The sequence below is a fragment of the Hemitrygon akajei genome, chromosome 2 (assembly GCF_048418815.1).
Source record: "Hemitrygon akajei chromosome 2, sHemAka1.3, whole genome shotgun sequence".
NCBI classification, from domain to species: domain Eukaryota; kingdom Metazoa; phylum Chordata; class Chondrichthyes; order Myliobatiformes; family Dasyatidae; genus Hemitrygon; species Hemitrygon akajei.
The window spans coordinates 106,394,686-106,409,290 of NC_133125.1; the positions used below are offsets into that span (position 1 = coordinate 106,394,686).

Consider the following 14,605-nt stretch of genomic DNA (forward strand, 5'->3'; position numbering starts at 1 on the left):
TAAACCAATGTTTCCTAATTGGTAAACCGTTGTTAATTCAGTGTAGTGCCTTCCTTTCTGCAAACTATTCCTCAGTTCCTTAAATACTGCTCCCCTATAGAACACCAGCCTCAAAGAGCAACACACTAAACCTAGGTGACCGACTTTATGGTACAAATATTACCAAGTTGCTAAATACCTAATTAATTAGATAAATTTCACATATTACAAAATTTGTGGTGCTGATTTAAATACACATTATGATGAAGCAGAAATAAAGGATTTTAGTCCCAGTAAATTCCTGCCCAATTCTGTTTGTTTCACAGGTGTCTTCGTCAGAGCAACAACTTGACCACGATCTGCTCTAAAAAGCACCCTGTAGGAAAATATTCCGATGAGAATAAAAGTCATAACAAAAGATACTGGTTATGTTTGATGTGGTCCAGTCCATTTCTGGAAATTCCAGTTAAAAGAGATAGGACATCTTGTGGACTGATAAAGTTTATCCCCCTCTTTACAAGGCAACAGATACATATGGCAAGGGTCACTGGAAGGTTAAAACATCACTGACCACTATTTCAATAAAGTCACTAACCCATCTGCTGACAACTTCATGGAAATTAAGAACCTGAGATGAATGTGTTAACCAGTACTGGGAATTTTATAAGTCCTCGCCTGCTTGTGCTTGACCCATTAAGAGAATATAAATTGCTGTAAATCCAATGATTGGTGACTTTCCACAGAACATGTGCAGACAATCTTTAACTCTGGAGACAGAACTTATTGAGAGGGTATTAATGGTGCTTTTGATCCCTGTACTCACATGGAAAGACCCTGAAAAGTGAGGATCAGACTAGATCACATGATAATTCCAAGCTGACCAAAAAATTAAGTCTGATGTGATAAAACCTTTTTCTGTCTTTTAAGTTTATCAGAGAGAAACTCACAAATGTTGACAAGTGCTCTTGGAACTTCCCTATTTGTTAGGGTAATATATGGCAGTAAAGTCAACTGGAATCTAAACAATGCTAGCTGTTAGATTTATGATTGCCAGGCATGGAGAACGGGTCTGTTTTGTCTAGAAATTGATGATCAGTCGCCTGTATGGGGAGCCCAGCAATCCAGGAAAGGCTATTTCAAAAAGACGCAGTTCTTCCTTTGCCCAAGGTTGCCAGTTGCCTACTTCGTGGATTATGCTATTTCTTCCTTTGAGGTCCAGGATATAGTTACAGCTCACTGTCATAGGCCAGAGTAGTGAAACGCAGCACAGGGCTTCTCCGGTTGTGCTGATAGAATGACCTTGACAGTTGCTGAGGCCTAGGGCTCAGACACAGCAATCCTGTCAAAGCTGCTCAATGTTGGTGAATGTCTATGGAACTGACCAATAACCAACGAAGGACCAAAAAAGTAAAAAATAGTTTAAAAAGTTGAAATCATTTAAAAAAATTAGAAACGACTGACAATAATATGGTCAACACAAACAAAATCTCTGTTTATCTTTCCACCTGCAGCCAATCTCTCCCAATCACTTCAATTGTCCTTCCATACTTCCAACAGACTGGTGCAGGTTCTCTGATCTCCAAGGCTGACATCTGTGAAATATGCAGATGTCTACTTTATCTTAGAGTCACAGAAATCCATAGAGACATACCACATGGAAACAGGCCAGTTAACCCATTAATCACACTGGACAACAAAGATTTTGCTTCATGAATGCTTTTGGGTGTATCTTGGATTTTGGGCCGCTGATCATGAAAATCGTCATGAAATTTCCCTATCACACACCATTTTTTTGAAATTACCTACATTTGTTATTTCAATACAGAATTCAAATCCAAATAATTGATGCCAAAACTAAGGGAGGCACTTTTCTTGGCCCACAGAGCAAATGAGCCATCAATGACAGGTCATTTGAAAAACTTCTAATGGGACCAGAGAAAATTCATTGCAAGGCATCCAAGGATGCTGTTGAAAATGTTCCTGGTAACTACAGAGCACCAAACCACCTGCAGCGGGTTGACAACATGCTTCAAACATACACAACTATGAAGTGCATCATGTTACTAAAGATTCATTTCCTGCATCCCCATTTAGACTTCTTCCCTACATTCTTGGCACTGTCAGTGACGAGCATGGTGAAAGGTTTCACCAGGACATTGTGGTCATGGAGAACTGGTATCAGGGCAACTGGAATCCATCAATGCTGGCTGATTATTGTTGGACACTTAAACGAGAAACCTCAGACTCTGAGTACAAATGAAAATCATCAAAAAAAACGTTTTCATTAAACTATTCCAAAGCTTCAGCACCATTTTCAAATTAAACATATTATATTCAATAAAAGTTCATTTCTTGTTTCTCCAAATTCCTAAATGATACAAGTAGTCTGAAATTACATTTGTGTTCAGCTCCAAACCGTCTTAACATAAACAAAAAAAATTTCTGAGGAAGGAACACTTTCAAAAAATTTGTTGTCCAGTGTCATCAATCACCCAGTTACACTTCTTACTCTATTATCTTATTCTGCTCACATTCTCATCAACTCTCCCCAGAGTCTACACTGACTTGATCTGCACGTTTTTGGGATATGGGAAAGAACCAGACCACCTTGAAAAAACCTATAGCAGTCATATCAGGGGTGATTGATAAGTTTGTGGCCTAAGTTAGAAGGAATCAATTTTTGAAAACCTAGCACATTTATTTTTCAACATAGTCCCCTCGTACATTTAAATACTTAGTCCAGCGGTCGTGGAGCATACGGATCTTGGACCCCCAGAAAGTGTACACAGGTGGGTGATTGATAAGTTCGTGGCCTAAGGTAGAAGGACATGAGTTGTACAGCTCTCGTTACATGCACATGCAGTTCAACTCTTTGAGTGATTATGCAGAAAGTTTGAAGTTAATATCTCCGTCTATCTTGGGCCACGAACTTATCAATCACCCCTGATGAGTTATTAACTTCAAACTTTCTGCATAATCACTCAAAGAGTTGAACTGCATGTGCATGTAACGAGAGCTGTATAACTCATCTCCTTCTACCTTACGCCACAAACTTATCAATCACCCGTGCTGTGGACACTTTCTGGAGGTCCAAGATCCATATGCTCCACAACCACTGCACTAAGTGTGTAAATGTAGGTGGGGACTATGTTGAAAAATAAATGTGCTAGGTTTTCTAAAATTGACTCCTTCTACCTTAGGCCACAAAATTATCAATCACCCCTCATACATAGAGAGTGAAAATTCCTCACAGACAGCATCAGAGGTCAGGCTTACTCCTGGGGTCTCTCAAAGTAAGGCACTGGTTTTATTGTTGGACTCCTGTTAAGGGCTTATACACAGAACACTGGAGGAATTCAGTAGGTCAGGCAGCATCTATGGAGAGAAGTGGATAGTTGATGTTTTAGGTTGAGACCCTCCATCTGGACAAAGAAAAAAGACATATAGTCAGCATATACAGGTGAAGGGAGAGGGTAGGAGAGGCGATTGGTGGAGGAACCTGGAGGTGACAGATCGATGGAAGAGGGTAGAACATTGGAATGGTGTTAAAAACTAGGAGGTGATAGGTGGGTTGACAAAGGGTTGAAGATGATGGAATCTGATAGGAGAGGAAGATGGAACATGGAATAAAAGGAGAGAAGTAGAGAGAAGAAAGAGTGGGAGGACTATGTGGGTAATGGGTGGGTGAAGAGGGTGAGGGAGGAGATGGGGATATCTTGATATGGAAGAGAAGAAAAAGGGCAGAGGGGAGCAGTAACCAGAAGCTGAGAATTTTATATTTATGCTGCAAGTTTGCAGATACTGAAGAGGAATATGAAGTGCTGTTACTCTAATTTGCACTTGGCAGAACAGGAGGCCTACAGCAGACATGTTAGTGGGGAAATGGTAAGGAGAATTAAAGTGGTTGACCACAAGGAGATCCAGATCGCCACAGTGGACAGAGGGAACGTGCTTGGTGAAGTGGTCACAGATTCTGTGGCTGGACTCACCCATGTAGAGGAAAGCTTAGCTGCTAGCAATTCTAGACAGTTCTGAGGGGGGTTTTAACCACTTCTTTTTATTTTTAATTTCTGGGTATTTTTCGTTTATTGGGTAGGATGGTTGGAGGAGGAAGATACTTGATGAAACCTCCAGCCAGGGTTCGTAGGTCTAACCTCAGCATGAAGGACATCTTCGTAGAACAGATGCCCTATCCAACAATTGACCTGATATCCTTAAAATGTTTTTTTTTAATCCTGTCCAGTTCCTGTAATTATTTGAAGAATAACAGAATTTATTATCAACTAATTTAAGCTGCCTCAATATATTGTAGGAGTTACAAAAAGAATTCACGCAAAAATATTAGGACTCGAGCACATGCCAACAATATGTACTAGCTGTGTAATTACTATCCCTCCAAAGAAAATAGTCATTAATTTTCATCCTGCGGTATTGCGTCAGTGAATGGGTTAAACAATGCCTTTGAGTTCATTACACTGATTCTGTTTCTTTTGATCAGAGGAAAGGAGACCCATACAGCTAATGCGCAATAAATTAGCCCGGTGTGATAAATGATTCTATTAGCAAAACAGATTGTTAAACTCTGATATAACAGATAGGTGGGAACAGAAGACCATTCATTCTCCCTGCGGCACTCTCGCAGTTGTAAATAGGTTATTTTATGTGTAAATAACGCATTAAAACTGAACAATATGTGTGTCCTTTGATAGTGAGCAAATTGGCGCAAATAAATTACTGTGGACAAGAAAGTAAATGTAGCCAGATATAATACCAGCTGAAGGCTGGAGTGATGCTGAATTGACTGAAGGAGCAGGACAGTGAACAAGCTCTCATTCCACATCTGCAGCCTAGTAACACTCAAGTAGTAAATTATACTTTGACATGAAGGTAATAAGGTTGTATTTTAACAATATTTGAGAACACCAACATCATTCAGGACAGAACTGAAGTGGAAAAAGTCTTCATGCATATTTTATTCTGTTCACCAAAAACATGACAAGATATTTATGTCTATGCAATCTGAAAATGTTTATTTTGCCCTGACCATATTAAAAAAAAGACTGATTTACTTATTTTTATTTATTGAGATACAGTGCAGAATAGGCCCTTTTGGCCCTTCGAGCCGTGCTGCCCAGTAACCCCTCAATTCTATTCACAGGACAATTTACAATTGCCTATTAACCTATCAACTGGTACATCTTCGGACTATGGGAGGAAACTGGATCGTACAGAGAAAACCCACGTGGCCATGGGGAGAAGGTACAAAATACTGAACCAGTAAAGCAAGCGCATAGGTTGAGTTTGGGGAGTATTATGAGTGATCAGTGTGTAGAGGCAAGTGAAAACTAGTAAGCTGGTATCATTTAAAGCAAGGAATGTGGTCCCAGCCCTGCAGGAAGGTCATGAGGAGGTAATTCTTAATATGGCATAAGGAACAACCGATTATCAGCAATGATTGAAATTAATCTGTCAATGGGAGCTTTGCCAGAACTACCTGGATGGAGAAATTACTGTTCACATACTGAATGTCAAGTATACTTTGTACTAAAACAGGTCACAGTTAGTTTATGTCTTTCATCAGAAATATCCATTTTCCCATTGCTGCCAACAGGAAAAGTGTTATGCACTGATAAAAAGCAGCAATCTTTCAGAGCAGTTGCAATTCAAACACAAAAAGGCAAACCCACCCTTTATTATCGTCTCAGAACTAGTTGAATGTGGAGTGATTTTGAGTATGCATTTTATATACAGAAAATAACAGATAAAACAAGTTGGTTACACAATTCTGAAGAGAATCCCTCCTTGCAAGTTCTGAGAGGGAAAATATGCAAGAATCCTAGAATGAGCCACAAAGGCCTAAATCATTAATCTTAGGAATTAATTTAAATTCCACAATGGTTTAAATTCAAATTGCTGAACATTAATGGAATTCAAGCAACACACACAAAATGCTGGTGGAACACAGCAGGCCAGGCAGCATCTATAGGGAGAAGCACTGTCGACGTTTCGGGCTGAGACCCTTCGTCAGGACGTGACGAAGGAATTAATGGAATTTTAATGGAATTAAAAGTTAGTTTCAATTATGATTTTTCTAAATTGTCAGAAAAAACTCAGGTAAGGAAATTATTTTTCCTTGTTTCGTGTTGCCTGGACCTCAGAATGGGCTTGAGTCCTAAATGTCCCCTCCCCAGTAGCAAAAATCAGTGGTTAGCACAACACTTTAGAGTACAGGTGATCCTGGTTCAATTCCTGCTGCCGCCTGTAAGGAGTTTGTGTGTTCTCCCCGTGACTCCGTGTGTTTCCTCTGGGTGATCCGGTTTCCTCCCACAGTCCAAAGACCTACTGGTTAGTAGGCTGACTGGTCACTGTAAATTGTCCTGTGATTAGGCTGGCTTTAAGTCAGGAGCTGCTGGGTGGGGCAGGTTGAAGGACCAGAAGGGCCTGTTCCACATTGTAACTCAATAAATAGTTGGCAATGCCAGTGATATCTGCAGGCAGTGAGTACGTAAACAGAAAACACTGCAGCTTAAATTTCTCTGGATGTTTTTGCCCTTCTAGTATAATTTTACCAGAAGAAGAAAAAAAACTAGCAACTTTTCCACTGCACTTTCTACAGCAGAGCAATGATACTGACCCATTTACCCTATAAGCAAGTCTGGGTGCTGGCATCGCACTTTATGTCTCTCCAAAACACCTCAAAGGATGTAGCAGACAATGGCTTGCTCCAGAGCGTGGGTGCGCATTGCGATTACACGGACATGTGCGGCAGCCCCAGTGAGTGTGAAGGCGTAAAAATAAAATGTGTGCTCACTTAATAACCTGCCAGCTTCACTTGTTAAATTCTTCCTTTGTAAAGGGGAAGCTGCTGCCCTCCATCAGTTCCGTAACTCCCTTCTAATGATCAATCAAGTACTAGTCATTACTCGATGGGTCAGGCTGGCAGGCTCTTCATTAGAACATCAAAACCAAACGAGAAGTTAAGAGAGAGAAAAAATAAGGATTCAAATTTCCACTTCAAAGATGCCTTTCAATCAGCACCTGCATCACATTCTGGGAGATTGTCTGCCTTTTCTTGGATTAGGATACAATTTTACTGCTAGCCAGCCATTTGAGCACTTCATTACTATTTTTTACATAATGGTCAGATGATTGGGTCCTGAGTTCAGAAGGACCAACTCTTTAAACTTGATTACACCAGACTTTTATCATTTCTCTCTTGACATCTTCAAACATGTTAAAAATAATAAGAGGGGAATCAAAAAATACATAAACCCACATGACCCACCTTCTTAAAATAAAATCTGAAACCTTTTTTAAAACATTATTAAAGAAGGCTATCAGTATCCAATTCTCTTTAATCAAAATAACAGCAGAGTGAGGTCTGTTTGGTCATTTGTCAGGTCATCCTGCTTGGGAGAAGTTCTTCTCACCTGCCTGTATATACCCCTGGGTCCCCTCCTCCTTCCCTTTCTCCTATGATCCACTCTCCTTTCCCTATCAGATTCCTTCTTCTCCAGTCCTTGTCCTTTCCCACTCACCTGGCTTCACCTTTCACCTTCCAGCTAGCCTCCTTCCCACCCCCCTCCTTTTTATTCTGGCATCTTCCCCCTTCCTTCTCAATCCTGAAGCAAGATCTCGACCTGAAATGTCGGCTATCTATTCATTTCCATAGATGTTGCTTGACCTGCTGAATTTCTGTAGTATTTTGTTCATGTGTGTTGCTCTGGATTTCCAGCATCTGCAGAACTTCTCATGTTACTGACTGAAATGATTTTGTAGCTGGAAGCCCTAGTGATGCAGGGTGACAAGTTAATAGACAAAGGTCCAGTATTCCAGATTCATCAACCCATCTGAGCAGGCTTTGGATCAGGAAGTCAAACAAGGTGGCTTTGTGGAGCAAGAGAGACTGAAAGAAATCAAAGATGGACCTGGCCTGCTGTGGTGGACAAGCCTGAGGTGGACAGGATGGAGGTCTGCATGCATGACTGGGGATGAGAGACAAGCTACAAACAAGATTGGACCAATTTTAGTGCAGGGGAGGGTCAGCAGATGTCAATGGCCAAGAGTGAGGAGATGTGAATCTGCTGTAGAGATCATCTCAATTATGGGTGTTAGAGAATTGAGAAGGGCCCGGAATGTGGGTAGAGGTTTTAGACTAGATGTGGTGACATATATTTACTTTGATAATAAAATTTACTGGGGTGTTGGAGAGAAGGGTACATGGGAAGGTTGGGCGGGTGAATATACTTCATGCTATCTGAGGCTGAAAAATAATTGTGTGACTTACCTTAAAAGGTTCACAATTCAAGGCTGTATTATTACACCAATCTTGTTGCCCCGAGGATAATTTGGTCATATTTGTTTTAGTACCAATTTTTTCTTGGGGACCTGAATCATAGGCTACGACAGCATTTATTACCTCTCCTTAAATGCCCTTGAGAAGTTGGCAACAAGTTGCCTTTTAAACCTGTACAATCTTTCAGTGCTATTGGACTGGGAGTTCCAGCACTTAGATCAGTCACAATGAGGGAGCAGTTATATATTTCAACGTCAGTATGACACGTGGAAGTGAAGCTCCAGATATCATGGTTTTGGCAGGTACTAGGCAAAGCATTCAAAAGCTGCTCCATATTACAGTCACTATGAGCGAAGGTGGGGGAATGAAAGTTTAGATCGGAGGTAGCATACCTCCGAAGCTTTGCCCTCAGTGGATAAGCATCTTGAGAAGTGATGGAACTGCACTCATCCATGGAAACGGAGAACATCCTACCACTTAACTGGCCATATCTGACTGCCCAGCGTCACATAGCTGTGGACCTTCTCTTTCCATCAGGAATTCCAAATGGTACTGAATATTATTCAATCATCAGTGGACATTCGCGGATCTGCCTTCCCCAATGCCCCAAAAGAAGTATAATGTGAAAAAATTTTGTCATCCCTTGCACAACACATGCAGAATTCAAGAAAGCATGATTCACTCTAAGAAGTGCGCGAGACCTTCCAGAGAGGTGCTGAACAGTTTGGAAATTGTATTATTGTATTTAGCAATGAGAGGATGCAATTTTCCTTTGAGTAAATCAGAAAATGATCTATGTGATTGACTTTCTAAGCTCATAACTCCAATCACGGTGTTGCGTCTCCCTTCTGTATGTAGCTTGGAAAATTAGAAAGGTGAAGAATATTATGGGTTATATAGAATAGATGATTTTGTTCATTTTGGAGTCCATGAATGAGTGATCCTGGGAATGAAAAGATTAATGTGTGAGGAGTGTTTGATGGCTCTTGGCTTCTACCCACAGGAGGCTGTGAGTGATAAGTTTTTTACTCACAGTGTCGCAGATGCCTAGAATGCACTACCTGGTACGGTGGTAGAGGAAAATATATTGGATGCTTTTAAGAGGCATTTAGATAGGCACATGGATGTAAGGAAGATGGGGGACTACGGACATGGTGTAAGTAAGAGGGAATAGTGTTTGTGTGTTTATAATTTGCTTTTTAGCTGGTCTGGCACAACATTGTGGGCTGAATGGCCTGTTCCTGTGCTGTAATCTTCTATGTTCTATGCTCAGAGATTGATTGGTTCTTGATTAGTAAGGAGATCAAAGGTTACAGGAAGAAAGCAGGGGAATGGGGTTGAAAGGAGAATTAAATCAGCCAAGATGGGATGATGGCACAGTCTTGATGGACCAAATGGCCCAATTCTGCTCCTACAGTAGGTCTTAAGGTTTTGTGTAGCTCCATGATCTACCAATATCTTGTCAAATAAGTAAGAAACTCAGGAATATTTATTGATCACGTATATCAGTTTGTGACAGTAAGTGGGCAGGTTACCGTGGCCTTCATATTGTGAACTACAAAGCAAATGTAACATTGTAGGGCCAACACTGCTAGCTAGAATAAAGATGGCTGTGCATTATGTGAGCTGAGATCCCAGTGTCAATCATTTGAATAACTCTCCTCATAATATTGAAGGATTTGAGGTTTTGGAAATTAGTTGAGCTTCATTGTACCCATATCTGTCAAACAGGATGCAATGAAGGAAAACATGCCTGCTTCAATACGATGAAATGGTGGCATAGCTAGCAGCGCTCCAACTCAAACGATCCAGGTTCAATCCCTACTTCTGCTGCTGTCAGCATAACTTGCACGTTCTCACTTCCTTCCAGAGGTTCCAGTAACCTCGCATGTCAAAGTGAAAGTCAAAATAAAATTCATTACCAAAGTATGTACATGTTACCATATACTTGAGATTCACTTTTTGCAGGCATTCACAGAAAAATAAAGAAAGACAATAGCATTTATTAAAAAAAAACTATACATAAACAAATACTGACAAACAACCAATGAGCAAAAGACAAATTGTGTAAATAAAAAAAATACAGAGAACATGAGTTGTAACAAATCCTGTAATTATCTCTGAAACATGCAGAGTGGTAAGTTAAATAATCATGGCAATTGTCCCTAGGACGTAGCTGAGTATGAGAGGGAGTGGCTGCAATAATGTTATATAGGGACCAAAGCAGTGGGTGAAAGGGATTGTTCTGTGGGCTGGATTTTATAAGCTGAGGCAGCCTTCTATATCAAACAAAATATGAAGATATGGAAACTGTAAAGACTGTAGTTTCTGGAATATGAAACAGAATTCCAGTGTTTGATGGCTCTGGGCCTGTACTTGATGGAATTCTGAAGAACGAGGGAGGATCTCATTGAAACCTACAAATACTGAAAGGTCTGGTTATCGTGAATGTGGACAGGATGTTTCCGTTAGTAGACAAGTCTCAGATTCAAGGGCACAGCCTTGGAATAAAGAGATGTCTGCTTAAAACCGGGATGTGGAAGAATTTCTTCAGCCATAGAATAGTGAATCTGTGGAATCATTGCAAGATGGTGCTGCGGTGGCAAAATAATTGGGTGTGCATATGCTGAGATTCTTCACTGTAAAGGGATTAAGTGTTACAGGGAGAAAGCAGAAGAATATGGTTAAAAAAAACTGCCATATTTGAATCGTGAACTTGATGGTCTTGCAGGTTTAACATCAAACTGCTGGACCCTGGTGAGCCTTGATAGATGGTCTCAAATGAAAACATCTGTCATTTCATTTCTACCACAGATGCTGCTTAACCTCCTCAGTTCTTCCAGAAGTTTCTTTTTTTTGCATTTGGGATATCACACCATCAGATTCAAGAACAGTTACTACCCCTCAATCATCAGGCTCTTGAACAGCAGGGGATAACTACACTCACTTCCCCCATCATTGAAATGTCCTACAACCAATGATCCCACTTTAAGGACTCTTTATCTTGTTATCTCATGTTTTCATTATTTATTGCTATTTATTTATATTTAAATTTGCACAGTTTGTTGTCTTCTGCACTGGCTGATCTTTCATTGATCTTGTTATAATTATTATTCCATAGATTTATTGAGTATGCCCACAAGAAAATGAATCTCAGGATTGTATATAGTAACATATATGTACTTGGATAATAAATTTTACTTTGAACTTTGAACATGGATCTAAAATGCAAATCATATTTCTCTCAATTACCGGGCTACCTGAGGCGTCTACAAATGTCTGTAAAACAGGCTGGGGAAGTGAAAAATTTCATCCCAACGTCAGTCAGTTACATATTTTTCACATTATTCAAAGGTTTACGAGACATGATGACCAAGGTCAGTCTCAAGAGAAGTATCTAGGATGAGCTGTTTTATCTTTCTCACCAAAGAAAACATTGTGCATTCTGTCTGAAGGAGCAGACTCATCCCAGAACCAAGCACGTCCAAATGTTCCAAAGATTAACATCCTTTCATGTACATATCAGGAGTGACAACTCTTGTGTAACGTCAACTACAGGCCAAAGGATTCCAATGATTCACTTCATCACTGGCATTGAACCAAGAATGAACAAAGTATACAATGGTAGGTCATTTATAGTGTTTTGAGTTTTGGACAACCCAGTAGCAAACTCAGAGATGAAACCAATCCAATTAGAGTCATAGAGCACTACAGCACAGAAAACAGGCCCTTTGGCTCATCTAGATCATACTGAACAGAATCTGCCTTGTCCTATGGCCTCCATCCCCTCCCATCCATGTAGCTATCCAAATTTCCCTTAAACGTTAAAATTGAATCCACCACTTCAGCTGGCAGCTCATTCCACACTTTCACTACTCTGAGCGAAGGCACTCCCCTTCATGTTCCCCTTAAACTTTTCACCTCTCACCCTTAACACATGAATTCTGGTTGCAGTCTCACCCAACCGCAGTGGAAATAGCCTGCTTGCACTTACCCTATCTATACCCCTCATAATTTTGTATGCCTCTATTAAATCTCCCCTCAATCTCCTACACTGTAGGTTTGTATAGGATCTGCAACAAATGATTACACCATTACCTCGACAAGAAACAAAATTCAAAACAATTACTCCATAACCATGCAGAATCCAGGAAATCCAAACACAAATGCAACAAGTTAGCCACTGGATCACTCAAACACAGTCTGGTTGCATTTGAGCTGACTTGCAATGCACAGGGCCCTAATCAAAAGCTGGTGGTAACTACACAAGAAGAGGAAGTCAGCCGCCTCCAGTACTTCTTCCACTTGGCTCTAACATTAACTAGTTGCACAGTCAGTCGACTCCTTGCAGATATGAACGATGCCAGATTGTTCACCACATTCATCAAGTTCTACAGAAAGTGCAACACAGGACACATTATTCCACCTTGTGCCTGTGCCAGTGTTTAAACTCCACACACTATTTGCCTCCACGTTGACTACCAGTACAGATTCAGCGTCTCAGTGGTCCTGTCGAATGAGCAGGGTACGTGCTGAATAAGTGGGAATTGGATTTATTTCTTTCTGCGCATCGGAGGGAGTGATTTCAGTGCCAATTCTCACATGGCAGTGCAGTTTCAGGATGATTACTTCACTGGATTTAATATCCAGAGGCCTGGGTTCAAATCCCTCCATGATAGCTGAACAAATTAAAAACAGTTCAGTAAATAAATCTGGAATTAAAAAGCTAACTCATGACTATGAAACTGCAGGGCTGCTCTTAAAAACCTTTTGGTTCAATAACATCCATTAACGGACGGAATCGCTGTCCCTAGCCGGTCCAGATACACACAACTCCACACTCTTTGACTCTTAGTTGTCTTCTGAGTTGACTTAGTAAGCCACTCTGTGTATGGGAGGATAGGGATGGGCAGTAAGCGCCTGTCGTGCCAGCAATGCCCGCTGTCTCTGCAAACAATTAAGAAAAGCATCAAACATACCTCGCGCTGCTGTGGAGCCTGCTGACTTTTTGTTTGCCTCACCGAAGACATCCCCTTCGATAATGGAGCTCTTCCCCTCTTTCTTTTCAGAGGCAGTGGTCTGTGCTTGGGCTGCCATGGTAGCTGATCATAGTTCAGTAAAGGGAACCTAAGACCCAAGAGCAAGCAATCAATACAGAGGGAAAACTGAACCAAACAGGTTGCCTGAAGTTTCTTAACTGAGCGATAAACATTTATACACTGGGCAATTATGGGGTGTGTGAGGAATTAAACAGCTTCTTTCTTGAATAAACATTAAGACCACTAGTTAAGGTGTTTAATAGAGCATGGGAACCCGTTTCTGTTCCTGTCAAGCACAATCACAGATTGCTGTGTTTACTGCTATTAAACAGCAATTATTGCAGAACTAAATAAAAGGATTCATTGTGGCCGGTTGTGTTAGGACCTGCAGCCGTTACAATATAGTTCTTTCCTCATATACAATCTGGATCCACTCACCGGGTTTACAGCATTAAGGTTGTTAGTCTCAGCACATCTGCTGCTTGGACCAAAGGCAACTTACAGTGTGCAGAAGCAAAATGATGTGAGCTCAGGAATAAGAAACAGAAATTTCAGGAAATGTGCATTTGTGAATGGAGATAGGTCTCCCTCTACACCTTGCCCTTCTTTAAAAATCTCCTTATAACCTCAAAGGTCCTCATCCGTAAAGATGCAGCAAACTGAATAAGCCATTCTAATACTTACTTACGTGACAAAACGTCCAATATTGATAATGGAAGCCTAGTGCACTACAGCACAGAAATGGGCCCTTTAGTTTGGCATAGACTAGATGGGCCAAAGGGCCTGTGTCTGTGATGCAGTGCTCTATGACTGTCATCCAAGGGTCCCCAACATTTTTATATGCCATGGAGCCTTCCTATTAACCAAGGGGTCCGTGGACTCCAGGTTGGGAACCCCTGCTCTAGACTCTAGTCCATGCCGAAATATTAATCTGTCTTGTCCCATTGACCTGCACCAGTCATAGCCCTCCATCCCTGTGCCTATCCAAATTTATCCAAAATGCTTCTTTTGCTTCCTTGCCAAGTCCTTGCTCAGGTGATGGCCTTGGTAACACCGAGTCCCAAGTCAGAAGATTATGAGTTCAAGCACCACAAAAACAACACAGAGCATATTCTAAGCAGCACGATGCCGGGAATATTGAGTCATAGAAAACTACAGCACAGATAAAGGCCCATCAGCCCATCTAGTCTGTGTTGACCATTAACCTGCCCAGACGCATTGATCTGCACCTGGCCCTCTCATCCATGTATCTATTCAAATTTCTCTAAAGTGCTGAAATTGAACCCACATC

The 14,605-nt window shown here is 40.9% G+C and overlaps 1 protein-coding gene across 5 annotated transcripts in view; it reads right to left on the minus strand.

The window, feature by feature from the left end:
- The window catches only part of gli2a (GLI family zinc finger 2a), a 510,119-nt gene that overhangs the window by 345,542 nt on the left and 149,972 nt on the right, over nt 1-14,605 (minus strand). For all 5 annotated transcript variants that reach the window (XM_073026911.1, XM_073026859.1, XM_073026885.1 and 2 more), the window contains exon 3: nt 13,255-13,402. In XM_073026911.1, the coding sequence (XP_072883012.1) occupies nt 13,255-13,372 (118 nt within the window). In that variant the 5' untranslated portion in view covers nt 13,373-13,402. The remainder of the gene's footprint in view (nt 1-13,254; nt 13,403-14,605) is intronic.